Below are 22,786 nucleotides of genomic sequence, written 5' to 3'. Positions count from 1 at the left end.
CGCACGAAGCATCATAATACCGCATGCAAATACATGTTCGAGTCGATCTAATTTAACCTACACGTGTGTCCCGAATCATTAAATAGTAGCACACCTGGCTAACATGAAATTACTTAGCTTACCTTGGACAGGTGTACGTGATTGAGCGGCCGGTATCTGCTGTGACTGAGCTGCCGGAGTCACCGGTGCCGCGGGAGCCGTTGGACTTCTGCTCAGAGCTTCCTCAATCAAATTCGCTGCTTCTCTCAGCAGCTCCGGGCAACTTTTAGACATTTTGTCCTGCACCTCACACAGCGTCTCAACATTGGGGCTAGCAGGACCGAGTCTTCTCTTGATTTTTAGCCGTTGCAATGAAAGTTCTGTTTAACCGTGTAACTAAACCAACGTAGAGGTGAATAGCGCCACCCAGTGTATTGGAATGTGTTCAGTAGCTCTGCATCAATCCATTATCCGGAATTGATTTGTCTTGGCTTGATGCAGAGGGTAACCAATCAGGCGTTAGGTTCCGCCTACCAACTTTTGATGGGTCAGTTTGACAGTTTTAAGTAATTCAGGAAGCACTCCAACGCAGGACCATGAAATGTAAATGTAAATAGTGAAATTATTATATATGTATTTTACATAAAATGAATCGGTATTTGAATTAATTAATGACACATTTAATAACACATTTATGTATTTAATTCTAATTTTAATTAATTAATGACACATTTAAGTAATTATTTAATGGTGTATTTATTTATTTAATTGTGGCACTTTTAGTCCTCCATAGACATCAGTCCTTGACAGTCTTGTCAACAAAGGTGTTCTCGCCACAACCTTACATTTTCTCTCGTTACCTAGGGTGAATCTTAATTGTATGTATTTGATTCCTCACGTCCTCTCTCGTCTCCTTCTCAAATCTCACTGGAGCAGAATGAGGGTTCTACCATGCATTTTGAGAAGTGGGCAAGGAGAGAGAGTACACAAGGAATCAAGAAAATCTCTGAAGCTGGAGACTCTTATCTCCCTCACTAACTTTAAGCATCAGTTGTCAGAGCACCTTACCGATCACTGCACCTGTACACAGCCCATCTGAAATTAGCCCACCCAACTACCTCATCCCCATATTGTTATTTATTTTGCTCTTTTGCACCCCAGTATCTATATTTGCACATCATCTATCATTCCAGTGTTAATACTAAATTGTAATTATTTTGCACTATAGCCTATTTATTGCCTTACCTCCATAACTTGCTATATTTGCACACACTGTATATATATTTTCTGTTGTATTTTTGACTTTATGTTTTGTTTTACCCCATATGGAACTCTGTGTTGTTGTTTTTATCACACTGCTTTGCTTTATCTTGGCCAGGTCGCAGTTGTAAATGAGAACTTGTTCTCAACTGGCTTACCCGGTTAAATAAAGGTTAAATAAAAAATTAAAGAACATTGAGATGTAACCCTAGTCTTGCAACCGATATGTTACGGTGCCTGAGATGCTGTTTTCATTGGTGATCAGGGGCTAATGAATGACAGGTTGTCTGTTCCCCAGTCGGACGTTGTTACAGCCAGCCCATGGAAAGTCATCGCACAAGGGGACACGCAAAGCACCTTGGTTGCTACCGTTGATTCGCTGCTTGATGTAGGGTGGCGTTGCCCATAGACGCTGGTCTGGGGTCAGTTTTGCATTGCATCCTAGGGGAAACTTCACCCTGAAGCCAGTCGGCAAATCAGGAATTGTCAACACTGCTAGGTGAAGAAAGATGACTCTTTTGTGCATGTAATTCTGCTGTAAATATATACTTTGTGTACACACAATAAAATACACCATGAAATACTTTAAGTTTGCACTGTATTGGGATATGTTCAGCAGTGTTGATTTTTTTTAGATTCATTTCAAAACATATTGACCTGCCTTCAGCCCAACATATTGAATCAAAGAAAAACCTAAATGTACTGACTGTGCCTTATTTCTCCCCAGAAAAGCAAGCTTGCAAAAAAACACCCATTTTATATTTTATAAGCACTGCAACAATTAGTACTCTTAGGATACTGTTGCCTGTCAAATTAAGGAATATAAATCTGGCGCTCACATAAAATTTCAACTCAAACAACCTGTTCCATTGTTAGGTACATTAGCTTTTTAACATTAGTTCAACATCAGATTTCAGTAGCTTGAATGGCTTTCGTGGTAACAAGTGTCAGAATCTAATCAACATCGACACTGTCTGTCCGCACCATGAGACTCACAACACTGTGGCACAATTCCCTCCCATCAGTTCATCTATACTCCAGATCTTACCAATGGTCCCTCCCATCAGTTCTCATCTATACTCCAGATCTTACCAATGGTCCCTCCCATCAGTTCATCTATACTCCAGATCTTACCAATGGTCCCTCCCATCAGTTCTCATCTATACTCCAGATCTTACCAATGGTCCCTCCCATCAGTTCATCTATACTCCAGATCTTGCCAATGGTCCCTCCCATCAGTTCATCTATACTCCAGATCTTACCAATGGTCCCTAGCAAAAGTTCTCATCTACACTCCAGATCTTACCAATGGTCCCTCCCATCAGTTCATCTATACTCCAGATCTTACCAATGGTCCCTCCCATCAGTTCTCATCTATACTCCAGATCTTACCAATGGTCCCTAGCAAAAGTTCTCATCTACACTCCAGATCTTACCAATGGTCCCTCCCATCAGTTATCATCTATACTCCAGATCTTACCAATGGTCCCTCCCATCAGTTCATCTATACTCCAGATCTTACCAATGGTCCCTCCCATCAGTTCATCTATACTCCAGATCTTACCAATGGTCTCTCCCATCAGTTCTCATCTATACTCCAGATCTTACCAATGGTCCCTCCCATCAGTTCATCTATACTCCAGATCTTACCAATGGTCCCTCCCATCAGTTCATCTACACTCCAGATCTTACCAATGGTCCCTCCCATCAGTTATCATCTATACTCCAGATCTTACCAATGGTCTACCTGGCATATTTCACAGGAAAGCAAGTGACAGCCCAAATCAAAAAACGCCCAGCTTCAAAGGAAGGAGGCTTAAAAGGAACACAAAGATGTAAATACCTGATGTTGAAATACTGTTCACCTTTATCTTTACAGGAGACGTTTCAACCCCACCTAGGCTGACCGGTCATCATAGATTGTACCTAGTTGTTCTAGAAATCCCCCCCCCATGGGCATCTTTTCTTCTTTAACCCATCTTTGAAATGACAGAAGAAGCGTTTACAATCTTATGACATGGGTTGGACATTAATGTGTCCGGCAGAGACGGAGGACCCTTGTGAACGTCATGAAAACCTGTGTGGCTTCGTTCTTGCTTGGTAGCAACATAAAATGGTGCCTTCAAATGACTGGATTCGTCTGTGTCGTTGACAGTGCAGCTCCAGGGGAATAACCTACCACTCAAATCAATGTTCGTGCAGGTTAAAAAATAAACAGAAAGATGGATGGAGAAATGGGTGAGGATAAAGGGACAACCAATCCCAAACTGGTGGAGCAGAGCTAGGAGGAAGAAGCTTGGTAAGGAAAAACTAATATGGGATTTTTAAAAATTAGCTTCAGGATGGAAACGAATGAATTAACAAAAAGGACAGGAGATCCAAGCACAAGTTCAATTCTATTCAATGGAAGGAAGAATGTGTGGTGGATGAGAGAGGTGAACTTGCTTCAGTGGCTTGGGGGGGGTTAGTCTTCTGTGTTGTGGGTGGAAGCCATGGAGGCAGGCTGGCCCTAGTCAGGCATGTACGGGCGGAGATGGTCCTCGATGTCGCCAACGCCCCAGCACGTTAGCTGGTCCTGGGGCAGGTAGAGGCAAAGGCTGCACAACTTGAAAACTGTGGCCTTGGTTTTAGGAGTCTGGCAGGGAGAGAAGAGACGACAAGAGAAAACATGGTTGACAACAGGGAAGAGATGACAAGAGAAAACATGGTTGACAACAGGGAAGAGATGACAAGAGAAAACATGGTTGACAACAGGGAAGAGATGACAAGAGAAAACATGGTTGACAACAGGGAAGAGATGACAAGAGAAAACATGGTTGACAACAGGGAAGAGATGACAAGAGAAAACATGGTTGACAACAGGGAAGAGAAGACAAGAGAAAACATGGTTGACAACAGGGAAGAGACGACAAGAGAAAACATGGTTGACAACAGGGAAGAGACGACAAGAGAAAACATGGTTGACAACAGGGAAGAGATGACAAGAGAAAACATGGTTGACAACAGGGAAGAGACGACAAGAGAAAACATGGTTGACAACAGGGAAGAGACGACAAGAGAAAACATGGTTGACAACAGGGAAGAGATGACAAGAGAAAACATGGTTGACAACAGGGAAGAGACGACAAGAGAAAACATGGTTGACAACAGGGAAGAGACGACAAGAGAAAACATGGTTGACAACAGGGAAGAGACGACAAGAGAAAACATGGTTGACAACAGGGAAGAGACGACAAGAGAAAACATGGTTGACAACAGGGAAGAGACGACAAGAGAAAACATGGTTGACAACAGGGAAGAGACGACAAGAGAAAACATGGTTGACAACAGGGAAGAGATGACAAGAGAAAACATGGTTGACAACAGGGAAGAGATGACAAGAGAAAACATGGTTGACAACAGGGAAGAGATGACAAGAGAAAACATGGTTGACAACAGGGAAGAGATGACAAGAGAAAACATGGTTGACAACAGGGAAGAGATGACAAGAGAAAACATGGTTGACAACAGGGAAGAGAAGACAAGAGAAAACATGGTTGACAACAGGGAAGAGATGACAAGAGAAAACATGGTTGACAACAGGGAAGAGACGACAAGAGAAAACATGGTTGACAACAGGGAAGAGAAGGTAAGACAATAGAAATATAATCTATTAACAATTAGTCATTTCACTAATATATTACATTTCTATGGGTAAGACATCATCGCCCCATGACAGAAAGAGACTTGTCTGAATGATTCTCTACCACCTACGTGGATTTGAGAAGAAAGACGGGAGTTCAACAGTGAGCCTTGTCAAGTAGCCTTCATTCTCGCAGCTGACTCAATGCCATTGTCCAGATTTTTGACCACTTTTTCTCTGGCCTCCATTGATTTAGTCACCCTAATTCTGGCCATCCTACAACGGTAAAAACTAAGAACTTTTGAACGGGTTATGATAGAGACATGAGGTTTGGACCATTGGTTCTCTTAGAGTATCTACACAATTAACATTTTGCCTATTGGTCAAAAATATGCTTTTTTATGAGACACCCTTTTGATCAGAGCCCTGCGGGTGGTAAGCTCAGATGTGCCGTGTATGGACTGACCTGTAAGTGCTGTCGGTCCATAAAGAGGAAGACCGACTGAGTGGGGTTGTTCAGAACCATTCCAGCCTTGTCCCTCCGGCCGACAGCATGCATCAACTGCTTCTCGTAGTCTCCGTGATGAAACTCAAACTTGGCCTGTGGATAAACAAAACAGAAATACATATTGGATTACACACTTAATAAAAAAAAAATGTCCTTTTGTGACGTAAAACAGCTCAAGTGCAATAAGCCCTACTACGTTCACCATGACTGGCCATCAACATAACAGTATAGAATATTATTTGAGTAATATTACATTTGATATCAGGGGCGTATTCACTAGGAAACAAACAAACCAAAACAGAGAGGGACCACCTGAATTTGTCCAATAAGAAACTCTCAAAACTTTTTCCTACGGTGTGAACTAGTGAATACCACCCGGGTGTTTGATGAAGGAAACTCAATGTTTTACCTGAACAGGCCTGAAGGGTTCGTCCTCGGCCCCCTTCCATCTGGAGAACAGGAGACAGACTATCTCCTCTATGTCGTTGCGCGGCCACAGGATGAAGTCCATCTCCTGGGTGCACCCTATGACATCCTGCAACAACAACAGAGAGGAAAGCTACAGTCAATAAACAGCATTATGTCTGTGTGCATCCCAAACAGCACCCTAATCCCTACAGTGTGCGCTTTATGGTCCCTGGTCAAAAGTAGTGCGCTATATTGTGACATTTGGAATGCACGTTGTCTTCAATCCAGTGGCGTATACACTGTCAGGTCACTGTCTACCCAGGGACAATGGACAGTGTGGCCCCGCCGGCTGAAACGCTCCAATGTGGCCCCGCCGGCTGAAACGCTCCAATGTGGCCCCGCCGGCTGAAACGCTCCAATGTGGCCCCGCCGGCTGAAACGCTCCAATGTGGCCCCGCCGGCTGAAACGCTCCAATGTGGCCCCGCCGGCTGAAACGCTCCAATGTGGCCCCGCCGGCTGAAACGCTCCAATGTGAGTCATGCTTGTAGAAATTCTGAACATTCTTTGTTGACACATTTCCTTAACAATAAGGAGGAATGCTCAACTGTCTCTGTGTGGTCTGTAGGTTTACCCAATGGAAGGAATGCCGTTTTTTGACTTACCCTGCGCATTGATTGGTAACGTGGGGCGTGCAACTGCACAACATCTTTTTGCAGAAGTTCTATGGAACTCTGGAGGGAGTACGTGGACTCCTGCACACCTTTCAGGATAGTCTCTTCATAGTTGTTGGTCATCACTGGTACCACTTCGGCTACCTCGAACAGTGCAGACTTCTTCTTCTGCCATAGGAAGGACAGAAAGAGAGAAGGAAATGGAACAGACATTAAGAGCAACAGGCAGACGAGTCGATCACACCAGAGAAGTTACAAGTCACTGGCAAAATAATGGTTGTCCCAAATTGCACCCTACTCCCTATACAGAGCACTACTTTAGGCCAGGCTCAGAGGGTGCTTCTCCTCTATAATACTTACCTTGTCTTTGAACACAAAGGCTATGTAGATCTTGAAGTCAAACTGGTCAGCCAAAGATTCCCTTTTCTTCTGAATCTGAGCACGGAGTCGATTCCTAATTTGGTTTCTTCTCGAGATTGGGTCCCCCATTATTAGATTTTGATGTTAGTGTCTTCTCTTTTACAGAATATTTTGACTATCCTTTTGAGATGTGGCTAGCTAGCTACCCCTTACAGAAACGAGATCCAATTATTCTACACTATACCTTTTGAAATCCCTACTAACTGAAAGAGGAAACTAATTCAATATCAAGCTATGTCATTCGTATTTATTTAAAATGGAAATATGCGCAGGAGGGGGGTTCTTAATCAATACTTTCATCAATACTACATTTGTTTGATTAATTACTCAAGAGGTCATGTGATTAAAAGCATGACAGTCGAATACAGGCCAAAGCAAATTTTAATTCAACACATCATTGGCCTAGTGACAACAGTAACAAATCGAAATTTAGGTGCACCTTTTCTTTACTGACAACAACCACTAACAGAAAGGATAGCTATTTCCAAAACCCATACCGACACGACTTCTCACAGGGTGACACAGAAGGCTCCTACGCAAAATTAGCAAGCAGACAATTCTACCGTCTGTCTTCTCAAACTCAAAGCTTCGTCCATGACTGTGTTTAATTTATCTCAAGAGACTGCGTTATGAGTGTGCTGCTGACAGACTGGGGGGTACAGACAACCATCACGGAAAGTAAACGTGGATGTTGGGACCAGGTTGAGGTTACAACATTGAAGTTAACCGAGTAGCTTGACATCTCGGGGCTTTACCGCCATTGAACTGGCCCGCGGCCTTGTTTACTTCCATTGTCGATACTCATAGTGACGGGAGTATTTTAGCTGACTAGCTAACGTGAGCCAGCTAAGCTGCATACACTAAAAACACTAACTAGTTAGTGGACAAACTAGCTACCTACATCATATGTTTGTTACTTGGCGTAATTGAGGTCTATGTCGTGCGGGTTAGCTAGCCAGCTGACAGTCATCTTTCGTTTTTTACATTTCCGCCGAGTTCTGTCTGGCTTACTATTTTAATGTCGAATGACGTACGATTGACTGGCTAACTGTTGTCTCCTGTCATTTTAAATGTCCTTAAATATCATCATGATGTTTTAGGATTCGTCGGGAGAACCAACTTGATTTCTACAGCCAACAACAAACGCAGTCAAAATCTTTCCACCCCGCTGAATGAGGTATTAACTAGCTATCTGCGCTTGTCTTTCGTGCGTTTCTTCAGTCGTCACAACCACCCTGCACGCCATGTCAAGATAAATTGACAAACCAACTTAAATCCTCCGTTCTTGCAGAGGACACACGACGGGGGTTGTCTCCTGGTGGACCCATATTGAACGATGTTTTGTTTGTAAAAACGGCTTTTGTTCAGTTTCTTGAAGTCTTCGGCCCGGTGTGTTAGCTAGTAACTCGTCGTTGAACAACCTTACCCAAAATGGCTGAACGGAGTCAGACAGCCACACAAAGATGTATATTTACCAGAGAGGAAGCGACACCCAACTCGGCGGAAAATATGTCTCCCTCCCTCCAGCAGGTGGCGTGTTTTCGCACACCAAGCAAAGGAGTTTTTGTATGGAGGTCAATGATAGAATGTCGACAAATAAAATGGCTTATTTGCTACGCGAGGTTTATTTGATCAAATAGACGTTTTGTAATGCTTAAGTTGGTACGAGCATAGAAATAAAAATGAATAGAATGGGCTTAGAAGCTGTAACCTTGACTGCTAAACTAATGGGTACACTCGCAATGGCCATTAGTACGATCTGGAGTGTAGATGAAAACTGATGGGAGGGACCATTGGTAAGATCTGGAGTATAGACACGTTTTTGAGCCGTTTCCGCTCTACTTCCTGAACTCCTCCCGTCGATGCAATCCAGTTCCGTTCTGCCGGGCTGGGTTTGTTTTGCTAGCTAGCTCCGTTGTGCCGACAAAGCACTGATATCGCAGTGACAAAGAGGATATAAAAATTACAATTACAACATGAAGAAAAGTGGTTCGGGAGCGACGTGTGCGGTAGTTGGTTGCAAAAACTCGAGAAAGCACCTGAACGAGTGGTTAGATAGAGAGTGCTACGACCACAAACCAGCTACAAAGAGGCAATGTCCATGCGCTCCATTGTTTACATTTTTTTCGCAAGCCTGATACCGACTCGGAATCAAGGACCTGGCTGAAGGCATTGAATCTAAAGAAACCACCCCTCAACGTTTTTGTTTGTTCCTATCACTTTGTTGACCAAAAACCTACCAAGGATAATCCTTTCCCAGAGTTGTGGTTGGGATACAATCACCCTCCCCAGCCAAATAGGCGTCAACTCACCCAGCGGACCACTGCCTCCTCCCAGATAAAGAAACGCAGACTTGAATCTGAGGGTAAGTTCAGCAACTTTAGCTATGAAGCTGACAATACTGTTAATTATGAAGAAGTTGTCATACATTAACATTGCTACCGGTATTTTGCTAAGGCAGTTGATTGTTTTGGAGATGGGACAAACAATGCCCACGATAGCTACATCATTAATTGTGTGTGTGTGTGTGTGTGTGTGTGTGTGTGTGTGTGTGTGCCTGCCTGCGTGTGCCTTAGTCTACATCATAAATACAATGCAAGGTGGCAGGCTGTTGTGATGATGATTGTGTGTGTGCGTGTGAGTGCAATGTTGTAGTACACATTTTTCCATTGTGATGTTTGTAGTGAGAGGACTCTATGCCTGCATTAATTTTGCTCCATCCATGTTTTCTCTTCCCCTTTTTAGATGCTCCAGAAACCTGTCAGCCTGTCTGTGAGGCCGAGCCTGCTACACCAAAATTTCGAGATGCCCAGATCAAATGGGAAGATCCGTCACATATTGATCACATTTACTGTTCAACACAGTCTGTTAAAGTAGACAAGGCCACACAGTGCGAGGCAGAAATGGGTCCTACTGTGACCAGCACCACGGTCATTGATGATGCTAGGTCCCGGCTGTATACAGGAGTGCTTATGGTTCAATTCTTCACCCTGGTAACGGTGTTGTTGCCTTTCAGTAAGCCATCAATTACCCTTCCTGTTGTTGACCAAATACTTATGACGTTGATGAAACTAAAACTAAACCTAATATTAGGAGATATTGCTCACCGCTTCAACGTTTCTACATCCATGGCAAGCATTGTGATTAGTCACTGGATTGACGTGATGGGTGAACAGTTCAAAGTCCTGATCCCCTGGCTTCCAAGAGAGACCATTCGTGCCACCATGCCCTTGTCGTTTCAGAGGAACTACCCTCGAACCACCTGCATCATTGACTGTGCCGAAAGTGCCATGCAGAGAGCCACAAACCACGACTCAAGGAGTGACACTTTCAGCCAGTATAAATCACGCAACACTGTGAAATATCTCGTCGCTGTGGCCCCTAATGGGCTAATCATGTTTATATCTGATGCCTATGCTGGCAGAAGCAGCGATAAGTTTATCACCATGGACAGTGGGTTCCTAGACTATCTGAGGGCTGGTGATGAGGTCATGGCGGACCGTGGGTTCACCATTCGAGACTTGCTTGATGAGAGAAGGGTCAGTTTGAACATCCCTGCTTTCACCTACAGGCGCAATCAGTTGACCAATGAGGAGACGACACGCACCAGGCGAGTAGCCAATGTCCGCATACATGTGGAAAGAGCAATCCAGAGACTGAAGGTGTTTAAGATTTTATCCCAGAATGTTCCCATCAGCATGGCACCGAAACTGGACAACATCTTAACCATCTGTGCTGGCCTAGTTAACCTGAAGAGTCCACTGATCAGTGAGGTTTAGAATCTTGCCCTGTGTCCCTGTCTACCAACACCCAGCCATGTTGTTCATTAAATACAGATAAACACAACAAATACTGCGTGCATTGTATTTTTTTAATATTATATATGAATATTTTCATAGTGATGTAATTGTGTGGGCTGCTTTTGTATTTTACTTTTTAATACCTGTTAAGATTAAACACGCAATCTTTCTTGTTGAAGCCATTTGTTTAGTTTCCTCAAAACAATTAATTAATCCAGTGTTATTTATGTACAGTATGAGCTTACTATGAATTATGAACTGTGTTAAAATAAATTGTAGCACTCTAAGGATTGAAATTACATCAAACTTTATTTTCACTCAAACAGTAGGCACACTGATATATTGCACAGCATAAAGAGATCATGTAAACAATGGACATCTGTTGGCTCCTGTGGGCATGACCTAAATAAGGCAGTTTATTTTGGTTTTAAAATGCTGAGATATTTACTGCAGAACTGTAACCTTCCCTCAACAAAATCATCAACAATTTTCGGGAGCATGTGGGCAAAGTAGAATGTGCGCAGCCTTATGATATGCCCCTGGACAAAGCCTTGGTCGTAGGGTACTTCGATTTCTAGGTGCTCAGTTTTGTTCCAGATCACCAACTTGGAGTGCTGAAGCCATGTGCAGTGCATCCCAATTTGTACCTGCATGTAGTAGCCTTTTGGACCATTGCAGGCAATATGGTAATCTACCCTATCTCCGTTTGCCACAGTTGTGATTTCGCAGTTCTTTGTTGGCAAAAATTCTGCAAGTGACTTGTTTCCCATCACAGGTGATTTGATCTCCAACAGAATGTCGTTGTTTATCACTCCATCGGGAGATGCTGCAAGCCACGGTTCCTTTTCGCACACCACTAAGCCTTTGGTTTCAATGCTGTTGCCCAGAGTTTCCAAATAGTCCCTTGCAAGTTCCTCCCCCTCCGCTCCTTGACGGGTTGCGGCATAGTAGTAGAACCGTGTTCCCAAGCTAGCGTCGACATCGCTGTGTTTACACCGGCAGACGTTGTGCCAACAACTTCCGGCGGAAATGAAATGCATTTGTGTAGAGTTATGGCGCCACCCGGGATACAGCGCGTAAACTTGTCTATAGATGAGAACTGATGGGAGGGACCATTAGTAGCATCTGGAGTATAGATGAGAACTGATGGGAGGGACCATTGGTAAGATCTGGAGTATAGATGAGAACTTTTGCTAGGGACCATTGGTAAGATCTGGAGTGTAGATGAACTGATGGGAGGGACCATTGGTAAGATCTGGAGTATAGATGAGAACTTTTGCTAGGGACCATTGGTAAGATCTGGAGTGTAGATGAACTGATGGGAGGGACCATTGGTAAGATCTGGAGTATAGATGAGAACTGATGGGAGGGACCATTGGTAAGATCTGGAGTATAGATGAGAACTTTTGGGAGGGACCATTGGTAAGATCTGGAGTATAGATGAGAACTGATGGGAGGGACCATTGGTAAGATCTGGAGTATAGATGAACTGATGGGAGGGACCATTGGTAAGATCTGGAGTATAGATGAACTGATGGGAGGGACCATTGGTAAGATCTGGAGTATAGATGAGAACTGATGGGAGGGACCATTGGCAAGATCTGGAGTAAAGATGAGAACTGTTGGGAGGGAGTTGTGAGACAGTGTTGTGAATCGCATGGTGCGGACCGACACACAATCATTTCCATGGTATTTTGGAATGTTCTATCAACTGATGCCCGGGAGTGTGTTCGTAAATTCAATGTGGAGTGCCGGAGTGCGCTCTGGGCGTTCAGAAGTTCATAAATTCAGAGTGTTGTCAGATTGGCCGAGGAGTAGGGTTGATCCGAGCGTTCTGACCTCACAATGGCAATCAAGCACCCAAGCTAACTGGCTAACGTTGGCTAGCTTGCTAGCTACTTCCAGACACAAATGAGAAAACACCTCACTCTGACCATTTTACTCGCCCCTAGCAGAGCTGGTTAGGCTGTTTTTATGTTATCCAGAGCGTTGGTGACTATAACTGTGCTGCTGGCCACAATTTAATGACACTTTTTTGCCGACGTTTACTGACACTGGCCATATTCAACGGGTGTTGAGCGTTCGTAAATTCTTCAATTATTCTGCGCTCTGGCACACTCGGACTAGAGTGTGCTGAAATCGGAATAGATAGCCAGAGTGAATTTACGAACGCACCTGGATTGACATGGCTACCATCCCCCGCCTCACCCTGTGAGGTTATATACAGGGGGTACCGATACAGAGTCAATGTGCGGGGGCACAGGTTAGTCTAGGTAATTGAGGTAATATGGACATGTAGGTAGAGGTGAAGTGACTATGCATAGATAATAAACAGAGAGTAGCAGCAGCGTAAAAGAGGGGGTGGGGGGGTGGACAATGCAAATAGTTCAGGTAGCCATGATTAGCTGTTCAGGAGTGTTATGGCTGGGGGGTAGAAGCTGTTTAGAAGCCTTTTGGACCTAGACTTGGCGCTCTGGTACCGCTTGCCGTGCGGTAGCAGAGAGAACAGTCTATGACGAGGGTGGCTGGAGTCTTTTACAATTTTGAGGGCCTTCCTCTGACACCGCCTGGTATACAGGTCCTGGATGGCAGGAAGCTTGGCCCCAGTGATGTACTGGGCCGTATGCACTACCCTCTGTAGCGTCTTACGGTCAGATGCCGAGCAGTTGCCATACCAGGCGGTGATGCAACCAGTCAGGATGCTCTCGATGGTGCAGCTGTATAACTTTTTGTGGATCTGAGGACCCATGCAAAATCTTTTCAGTCTCCTGAGGGGGAATAGGCTTTGTCGTTCCCCCTTCACGACTGTCTTGGTGTGTTTGGACCATGACAGATTGTTGGTGATGTGGACACCAAGGAACTTGAAGCTCTCAACCTGCTCCACTACAGCCTGGATCCCCATTAGCTGCTTCCAAGACAGCAGCTACTCTTCCTGGGGTCCAGCAAAATTAAGCAGTTATACAATCTTAAAAACATTACAATACATTCACATCAGATTTGACAACACATGAAGTGTGTTCCCTCAGGCCTCTACTCTACTACCACATATCTACAACACAAAATCCATGTGTACGTGTGTGTATAGTGCGTATGTTATAGTGTGTGTCTGTGCCTGTGTGTGTCTCTTCACGGTCCCTGCTGTTCCATAAGGTGTATTTTTATCAGTTTTTTAAATCTAATTTTAATGCTTGCATGAGTTACCTGATGTGGAATAGAGATCCATGTAGTTATGGCTCTATGTAGTACTGTGCGCCTCCCATTGTCTGTTCTCTCACAAATACAAGTTGTGATGAAGTCAATCTCTCCTCCACTTGAGAGAGCACTACAGCTATTGGCTGAGTCACGTGAGCGAGAGGAGAGGGAGCAGCATGATCTTTTACCAGTTGTAGGTAGGCTATTAAGATTGTCATTATGGAGACACCTATACCCAACCCACATTTCCGTATAACATCTTAATGCTCTAGGACTGATGCACATCAAGATATAATGGAGACAATGCAGTGGAAAACGACTTTGGGCATTTCATAAATCCACTCAGAGGTGGTTTAAACTGCATTCTAATGTTGACTGCTTTTTTAAAAAAAACGGTATCAAGGGAAGTGCTTTATGCATGCACAGTTCTTGGATCTAGGGGGCTGCCAGGGGTTGGAGTAAAGGGGGGGGGGGGGTTTACTTTATCCTATCCCAGGTATTCCTTAAAGAGGTGGGGTTTCAAATGTCTCCGGAAGGTGGTGAGTGACTCCGCTGTCCTGGCGTCGTGAGGGAGCTTGTTCCACCATTGGGGTGCCAGAGCAGCGAACAGTTTTGACTGGGCTGAGCGGGAACTATGCTTCTGTAGAGGTAGGGGGGCCAGCAGGCCAGAGGTGGATGAACGCAATGCCCTCGTTTGGGTGTAGGGACTGATCAGAGCCTGAAGGTACGGAGGTGCCGTTCCCCTCACAGCTCCGTAGGCAAGCACCATGGTCTTGTAGCAGATGCGAGCTTCAACTGGAAGCCAGTGGAGTGTGCGGAGGAGCGGGGTGACGTGAGAGAACTTGGGAAGGTTGAACACTTGACTCTTGGGAAGATCACTGATGTCATGATTCGACCTTGTTTTTTTCCAGAGTTCCCAGTTGTCTTGAAAGCACCATAAATCCAGAGAATGCCAGACTTTGATGACAAAATTTGTCCACGAAGGACCGCCACGCCACCTTCCTGTTCAAGTGAGAACAGCACAACAAGGTGAGTCCAAAAATGTATGGTATGCTGCTGCATAAATGATGTAATATGCCAGGGAGATATGTATACTGTAGCTAAGAAAGTAATACTAAGTGTATGTTGTGTAGTAAGCTGTTAGTAACCCATGTGTCTCACCCTAATAATTTGGTCCCTTTTCCCCTCATAACTTAGTCTACTGTTCTGACTTGGTGGTGCACATGTAGCCTATAACCTGTTTTAGAGAAATGTAATCATTGAATATTGTAAGAGCTTTCATTGTCTGCTTATATGCCCCCTTTATTTATCCTAGGGTTCTGACTTGGTGTACAGATAGAACACTGTAAGAACGGCCCATGTTCTGAATTCAGTCGCTGTGCATTTCAAAAGTGAAATGCTGAACAAATAGTTATATTGACTACGTCCGTCCTAGCTCGCTCATTAATGTCTTAAATCAAATTACGGATTGCCTCTTTTCCGCTCGTCGTCCCCTTATGCCATAGTTTGTACATCTCAATTGTCAGTAGAAACCACATTTGTTTAAGCAAGTCAGCCATATCAGCTGTGTTTTTTTAAAAGGCAGTAAATGAGGCTGAATGAACTGTTTCACTGCCAAACACGGCTCCGCTGATAGCCAGGTGGAGCAGTGGTAAGGTGTTGGGAATCTGCTGTTGGGACAGCTTTATGGAGGCCCTAACAGTTTGTGGGCACCGTTTGTCACCGTTATAGTGCAATTCATGTATTGTTTAGTGTTGTGTTGTGCTCCTGACCACCAGCCTCTCGCTGTGCCAACCTCCAGTGCTCCTGACCACCAGCCTCTCGCTGTGCCAACCTCCAGTGCTCCTGACCACCAGCCTCTCGCTGTGCCAACCTCCAGTGCTCCTGACCACCAGCCTCTCTGTGCCAACCTCCAGTGCTCCTGACCACCAGACTCTCACTGTGCCAACCTCCAGTGCTCCTGACCACCAGCCTCTCTGTGCCAACCTCCAGTGCTCCTGACCACCAGCCTCGCTGTGCCAACCTCCAGTGCTCCTGACCACCAGCCTCTCGCTGTGCCAACCTCCAGTGCTACTGACCACCAGCCTCTCACTGTGCCAACCTCCAGTGCTCCTGACCACCAGCCTCGCTGTGCCAACCTCCAGTGCTCCTGACCACCAGCCTCTCTGTGCCAACCTCCAGTGCTCCTGACCACCAGCCTCTCGCTGTGCCAACCTCCAGTGCTCCTGACCACCAGCCTCTCTGTGCCAACCTCCAGTGCTCCTGACCACCAGCCTCGCTGTGCCAACCTCCAGTGCTCCTGACCACCAGCCTCTCGCTGTGCCAACCTCCAGTGCTCCTGACCACCAGCCTCGCTGTGCCAACCTCCAGTGCTCCTGACCACCAGCCTCTCTGTGCCAACCTCCAGTGCTCCTGACCACCAGCCTCTCGCTGTGCCAACCTCCAGTGCTCCTGACCACCAGCCTCTCTGTGCCAACCTCCAGTGCTCCTGACCACCAGCCTCTCTGTGCCAACCTCCAGTGCTCCTGACCACCAGCCTCTCGCTGTGCCAACCTCCAGTGCTCCTGACCACCAGCCTCTCGCTGTGCCAACCTCCAGTGCTCCTGACCACCAGCCTCTCGCTGTGCCAACCTCCAGTGCTCCTGACCACAAGCCTCTCGCTGTGCCAACCTCCAGTGCTCCTGACCACCAGCCTCTCGCTGTGCCAACCTCCAGTGCTCCTGACCACCAGCCTCTCGCTGTGCCAACCTCCAGTGCTCCTGACCACCAGCCTCTCGCTGTGCCAATCTCCAGTGCTCCTGACCACCAGCCTCGCTGTGCCAACCTCCAGTGCTCCTGACCACCATTCTATCGCTGTGCCAACCTCCAGTGCTCCTGACCACCATTCTATCGCTGTGCCAACCTCCAGTGCTCCTGACCACCAGCCTCGCTGTGCCAACCTCCAGTGCTCCTGACCACCAGCCTCTCGCTGTGCCAACCTCCAGTGCTCCTGACCACCAGCCTCTCGCTGTGCCAACCTCCAGTGCTCCTGACCACCAGCCTCTCTGTGCCAACCTCCAGTGCTCCTGACCACCAGCCTCTCGCTGTGCCAACCTCCAGTGCTCCTGACCACCAGCCTCTCTGTGCCAACCTCCAGTGCTCCTGACCACCAGCCTCGCTGTGCCAACCTCCAGTGCTCCTGACCACCAGCCTCTCGCTGTGCCAACCTCCAGTGCTCCTGACCACCAGTCTCTCGCTGTGCCAAGCGACTCAGAAGGGGTGAGTAAATAGTAAATAAGGCCAGATCTTCAAAGAATTTGCTATTTTCTGTGTTTTATAGAATATAAATGTATCGCTGCAGCACATCTATATATATATATATATATATATATATATATATATTGTGATGCCACGAGAGGCTACAGCTTCCAGCGGGGTTGCCCAAGTAGTGCAAGGAGACCAGGTTCAACCAAAACAAGGATTTTATTAAAGGTCTTCGGCAACTAACGAAATAATAACACCATTCTGTCTCTTTCCGAGCCCAACCTCGAGACCGTGTCTCTTCTCTTCCTCCAAACTTCAGCCCATCAGCCCCCTTATTGGTTTCAGCTGCGTGGGAAGATTGGCCACAGAGGGTTGGAGTTCCCGACCATACCAGCAGATGGAGCCATAGCTGTCTGGGTTTGCAGCCATCTCAGGGGGATGTAACGTCCCTCCAGGACACAGCCTCTCGTGACATCACACATCCCCCTCCTCGGGACCGACGTCCTCGTCGGGGTAAAGGCAGCGAAGAAGGCATCACGCCGGGAGAGGGCGTCCGCATTGCCGTGGTGCTTGCCAGACTGCTCTCTCTTCAACTCCTCCAACTCTAGGACCAGGGACTCAGCCTCCTGTTGTCTCTCCTTGAGTTTCTTACTGAACGCATCAGCCTTGGTTTTAGCAGAGTTTAGCTTCTGTTGAGCAGCTTTCAGTTCCTTCTCTCTCTCTGCCTCCGCATTCTTCATCTTGTTCTCCAACACCTTGTACTTCTCCTCTGCCTTCTTCTGGACCTCCTTACTACTGCGCAGGGTCTCCTCACACTCCTCGATGGTCCTGCGCAGCTTCTCCAGCTCCTCCTGTTGCTTAGGGAAGGAGCTCTGTTGGAGTTTAGCCTGGAGGATATCTAACTCTTCTGTCTTCATGTCTAACTGTTGCTTTAACAAACGATACCTCTCAGCGGTCCCCTTCAGACCAGACAGTTCTTTGTCCAGATTCTGTAGCTCCGTCTCTGTGTCGGTCTGGGCACCTGCCATCCCTATCAGAGCCCGGGCGGGAATGAGTAACTCGGAGGATTGCACCGGAGCCTTCCCAGGATGAGTCTTGCCTCTCCGTTTCCGAGGTACTCGGGTTATCCTCTCCTGAGACTCTCTCCAGAGTGGGTAAAAGGCTGGACAGTCTCGTCCAATTAGGACAGGGACGGGGAGGGAATCAACCACCCCCGCCGTCGTGTGTATGGTTCCCCGTGTGCTGGTCATTGTAAGTTCAGTAATGGGGTATTCTCTGGTGTCCCCATGGACACAGGAAACTGGGAGGACCTTCCCCGGGGGTCAGACACGTTGGGCCCACCAAATCCTTACGCACCAGGGTGGCCCGGCTACCAGAATCCAGTAAGGCCTCCACATCATGGTGATTCACAGTTACCGGGCAGGTGGGGGTCGATCTGGGCCGCCATCTACGACTCCCAAGAGCGAGGCAAAACGGTGTGTGGGTGCTGAGCTGGAGGACTCCGCAGTGGGCATAGGTTCATCGGCTGGTTTCCCACACTGCCAGGAGATATGTCCCATCTCCCCACACCGGTAACACTGTCGAGTTTCCCCCTCCTGGTGTACTCTTCTTGGACCCGCCTGGTTTCTGGCTCCCCCTGGAGCCGGGATAAGTCCTGACGTGGCTGGGTTCGAGACCTTGGGGTCCTTTGGACGGGTTCTTCCCATTTGTGGTGGGGCCGCACTCCTGGGGTCTTTTCGGGAAGCATTCAGCATCTCCGCTGTGGCCTGGTACTTTTCCACAGCTTCCACGGTCAGATCAGCCGTGGTCAAGGCCTGTTGACTGATGAACCGTTTTGCCTCATAAGGCAGGGCGCGTAGGTAACGATCCACCACAACGGCCTCCACCACCGCCGCTGCTGTATTCCTCTGCGGATCCAGCCATTTCCTTGCGATTCGGACAAGTTCATGCATCTGCGCCCGAGGAGGTTGGTCTGGTTGGAAGGTCCAACTGTGAAAGCGCTGGGCCATACCAAATTTTGTGAGTCCATATCTGCTGAGGATCTCAGACTTCAGGGCATCATAACCTGGTCAGGGCCCAGGTCCCGGACAGCATTCAGCGATTCCCCGGTTAGAAAGGGGGCTAACAGACCAACCCACTGTTGCTTGGGCCAGGCTTCCCTAGTGGCCGTGGCCTCAAATGCATGCAGGTATGCCTCAATGTCATCGGTAGCTCCCATCTTAGATATAAAGTCACTTGCCTTTATTGGGCGGGTATTTTGGACAACCCTCTGTCTCTGCAACTGCAATTCCTCTGCCTTCAGAAGGTTGGCTTTCTTTTGCTCCTCCAAGAGAGCCACGTTTGCTTGCATCTGGGCTTGCTGGCCAGCAACAAGGGCTTTCAATATGTCCTCCATATCAGTCGGCGGGGAGCCTACGGCCAACTTGGAAAACTGGGTGATCAAACCTTCGGTATCCTCCTCCGACATGCACTATCAACGCTTGAGCGTGCCCGTATTCTCCACCATCTGTGATGCCACGAGAGGCTACAGCTTCCAGCGGGGTTGCCCAAGTAGTGCAAGGAGACCAGGTTCAACCAAAACAAGGATTTTATTAAAGGTCTTCGGCAACTAACGAAATAATAACACCATTCTGTCTCTTTCCGAGCCCAACCTCGAGACCGTGTCTCTTCTCTTCCTCCAAACTTCAGCCCATCAGCCCCCTTATTGGTTTCAGCTGCGTGGGAAGATTGGCCATAGAGGGGTGGAGTTCCCGACCATACCAGCAGATGGAGCCATAGCTGTCTGGGTTTGCAGCCATCTCAGGGGGATGTAACGTCCCTCCAGGACACAGCCTCTCGTGACATCACAATATATATATATATATATATATATAATCAGTATATCAACAGTTAATAGGTTTTAATTACTAAAAGTCCCAGCATGCAACATTTAACTCCAATCAAATCCTAGCTCCAATAGTGCAGTAATACCTAACAATACAAAACAATACACTAAAATCACCAAAATAAAAAAAGGAATGAAGAAATATTGAAATATTATATTTGAACGATACCATTTTGTCTCGAAGAGTTTGTGTTTAAACTACACTCTCACCTACATCATGTGTATATCTAACAGACATTCTGCCTGATTCGCCTGACCTGGTGGAAGACAAGGATGAGGACTACAGTGAGGCCCTGGTAGCAATGGCCAGACAATACAGAGCAATGAAAGCAAATCCATCAAGGCTGGTGTCTGCAATGCATTGCTTCGGCAAAGCCCATGTGAGCCCAGCAGCCAAGAGAGCAACTGTGTTACGATGAGCAGCTTGACGTCCCGGCCTCATGAACCCGTCGGCCTACTGCAGTTGGCCGTAGAGCGAGCAAGGTTGAATCCAAGAGGCGTCTGACTGCTGGACGTCCCAAAACCAGGAACAGCGGTCCTGAGCGCCCTTACTGCTTAGTCAGAAAGAGGAAAAGGCCTGCCAGGTTTGTTCCAGTCTGTGGCAATGAATTGTTCACAGCAGAAGTGAGGAGTTAGTTTTTATGTGGTTGCTTCAAGTTGTCTATTTATGACCAATAACGTGGACGTATGTAGGCTGGAATACGCCCCTAGCTGAAAAGGGGCGTGTCTTTGGCTAACCTCGTTTGGGGGAAACCAGTAACTCAATTCGCCCTTGCACTCCTAAACAATGCCATTTTTAGAAAACTTTGGCAAAGGGTCAAGTCTACAAAACGCAGTCCACTCTGTTTGTTACAGATTCTGGAGATCAAACGTTTCATCCATGAGAAGATTAGCAGAATGTCAGACAAAATCCATCTCGCTCCGTCTTCTCCCGCTGTTGGCTGTCACACTCTGGTTCTAGGACTGTGTGTTAGAGCCAGGGTGTATCTCATTTGGTGGTGTTGGGGTTGGGTGAGTTTCATTTTGTTTGTGTTTAGTGGTGATTGGTCAATGACTCCCAATCGGAGGTAACGAGTGTCAGCTGTCGGCTCGTTATCTCTGATTGGGAGCCATATATATACTGTTGTGTTTCACTGTTTGTTTGTGGGTTTTTGTTCCGTGTTCAGTCGTGTCACTGTGGACTTCATTATCGTCATTTGTTGTTTTTCGTGGTTGCTTTATTTAATAAAGTCATCATGTTCACTCCCAACGCTGCGCTTTGGTCGTATTTCATAGGCGATCGTGACAGAAAAACCCACCAAGACCAGACCAAGCAGCGTGTCCAGGAGCTGAAGGGCGATAATTGGAAACAGAGGAGCGAGAATTGGGCGAGAATGATGGAGGCCTGGTCCACGGAGAGGAGAGACCCCCAGAAAATTTTTAGGGGGGGGCTCACGACGTCGGGGCAGCAGGTGTACGGGTTGGAGGAGTGCAGGAGGTTGGCAGATATGGCCGCCAGTTTAAGGGGGCCACTGGTTACGAAGGGGATGGAAAGTGTGGAGGCACGGCGAGAGGTACTGGGGGTGTTTCCAGTCCGGTCCGGCCCGTTCCTGATCCCCGTGTAGGGCCAGGGGTGTGTGTCCCCAGTGCGGTTCTGCCTGTCCCTGCTCAACGCACCGAGCCTACGGGGTGCGTCGTCAGCCCTGTCCAGCCAGAGCCGTCCGCCAGACAGGATCAGCCAGAGCCTTCCGCCAGACAGGATCAGCCAGAGCCTTCCGCCAGACAGGATCAGCCAGAGCCTTCCGCCAGCCATGAGCAGCCAGATCCTTCCGCCAGCCGCGAGCAGCCAGATCCGTCAGCCAGCCATGAGCAGCCAGATCCGTCAGCCATCCACGAGCAGCCAGATCCGTCAGCCAGCCATGAGCAGCCAGATCCGTCAGCCAGCCATGAGCCGGCCAGCCAGGATCCGTCAGAGCCGTCCAGCCAGGATCCGCCAGAGCCGTCCAGCCGGGATCCGCCAGAGCCGTCCAGCCGGGATCCGCCAGAGCCTTCCAGCCAGGATCCGCCAGAGCCGGCCAGCCGGGATCCGCCAGAGCCGTCCAGCCGGGATCCGCCAGAGCCTTCCAGCCGGGATCCGCCAGAGCCGTCCAGCCGGGATCCGCCAGAGCCTTCCAGCCAGGATCCGCCAGAGCCGTCCAGCCGGGATCCGCCAGAGCCGTCCAGCCGGGATCCGCCAGAGCCTTCCAGCCAGGATCCGCCAGAGCCGTCCAGCCAGGATCCGTCAGAGCCGTCCAGCCGGGATCCGTCAGAGCCGTCCAGCCGGGATCCGCCAGAGCCTTCCAGCCAGGATCCGCCAGAGCCGTCCAGCCGGGATCCGCCAGAGCCTTCCAGCCAGGATCCGCCAGAGCCGTCCAGCCGGGATCCGCCAGAGCCGTCCAGCCGGGATCCGCCAGAGCCTTCCAGCCGGGATCCGCCAGAGCCGTCCAGCCGGGATCCGTCAGAGCCGTCCAGCCGGGATCCGTCAGAGCCGTCCAGCCGGGATCCGCCAGAGCCGTCCAGCCGGGATCCGCCAGAGCCGTCCAGCCGGGATCCGCCAGAGCCGTCCAGCCAGGATCCACGCACCAAGCCAGGGGCGCGTGTCGTCAGTCCGGTTCCGGCCAGCGGGGCTAGACAGGCCCAGGGGTACTTTGGGGGTTGGAGAGGAAGTGGGGAGGAAGCCCGGGCCGGAGCCTCCGCCGAGGAGGAATGCCCACCCAGCCCTCCCCTGTTTGCTTGTAGTTAGGCGCGGTCGCAGTCCGCGCCTTTGGGGGGGGGTACTG

The 22,786-nt window shown here is 48.1% G+C and overlaps 2 protein-coding genes and 1 long non-coding RNA gene across 3 annotated transcripts in view; 1 reads left to right on the top strand and 2 right to left on the bottom strand.

Annotated features, from left to right (window-relative positions):
• LOC121573008 overlaps positions 1–521 on the bottom strand; it is a 2,065-nt gene extending 1,544 nt beyond the window's left edge. Inside the window, exon 1 of the long non-coding RNA XR_006661372.1 lies at positions 123–521. This is a non-coding gene — a long non-coding RNA (uncharacterized LOC121573008). The remainder of the gene's footprint in view (positions 1–122) is intronic.
• A 1,299-nt stretch (positions 522–1,820) lies between these two features.
• LOC121572229 (uncharacterized protein C6orf62 homolog) lies at positions 1,821–8,363 on the bottom strand. Its single transcript, XM_041884173.2, has 5 exons — positions 6,810–8,363; positions 6,441–6,617; positions 5,779–5,904; positions 5,328–5,462; positions 1,821–3,874 (listed from the first exon to the last, which is right to left on the bottom strand). Exons 1-5 carry the CDS (start codon positions 6,936–6,938, stop codon positions 3,749–3,751), a joined length of 693 nt encoding a protein of 230 aa, XP_041740107.1. The 5' UTR covers positions 6,939–8,363; the 3' UTR covers positions 1,821–3,748.
• Positions 8,364–9,075: 712 nt separating this feature from the next.
• LOC121573009 lies at positions 9,076–10,721 on the top strand. Its single transcript, XM_041885046.2, has 2 exons — positions 9,076–9,234; positions 9,615–10,721. Exon 2 carries the CDS (start codon positions 9,773–9,775, stop codon positions 10,646–10,648), a length of 876 nt encoding a protein of 291 aa, XP_041740980.1. The 5' UTR covers positions 9,076–9,234; positions 9,615–9,772; the 3' UTR covers positions 10,649–10,721.
• Positions 10,722–22,786: the final 12,065 nt, after the last annotated feature.

Source organism: Coregonus clupeaformis, chromosome 8 (assembly GCF_020615455.1).
Source record: "Coregonus clupeaformis isolate EN_2021a chromosome 8, ASM2061545v1, whole genome shotgun sequence".
In the NCBI taxonomy this organism is placed as follows: Eukaryota; Metazoa; Chordata; class Actinopteri; order Salmoniformes; family Salmonidae; genus Coregonus; species Coregonus clupeaformis.
The sequence above is the reverse complement of the archived record's forward strand: the minus strand, read 5'-3'. Positions and strand labels throughout refer to the sequence as shown.

Excerpts from the sequence above, each read along its gene's own strand:
- LOC121572229 (XM_041884173.2), bottom strand. The coding sequence starts at position 6,938 with ATGGGGGACCCAATCTCGAGAAGAAACCAAATTAGGAATCGACTCCGT. Across the intron at positions 6,618-6,809 it reads CCTTTGTGTTCAAAGACAAG|AAGAAGAAGTCTGCACTGTT; the intron begins GTAAGTATTATA and ends TTCCTATGGCAG. Across the intron at positions 5,463-5,778 it reads AACCCTTCAGGCCTGTTCAG|GCCAAGTTTGAGTTTCATCA; the intron begins GTAAAACATTGA and ends GTTTATCCACAG.
- LOC121573009 (XM_041885046.2), top strand. The coding sequence starts at position 9,773 with ATGGGTCCTACTGTGACCAGCACCACGGTCATTGATGATGCTAGGTCC.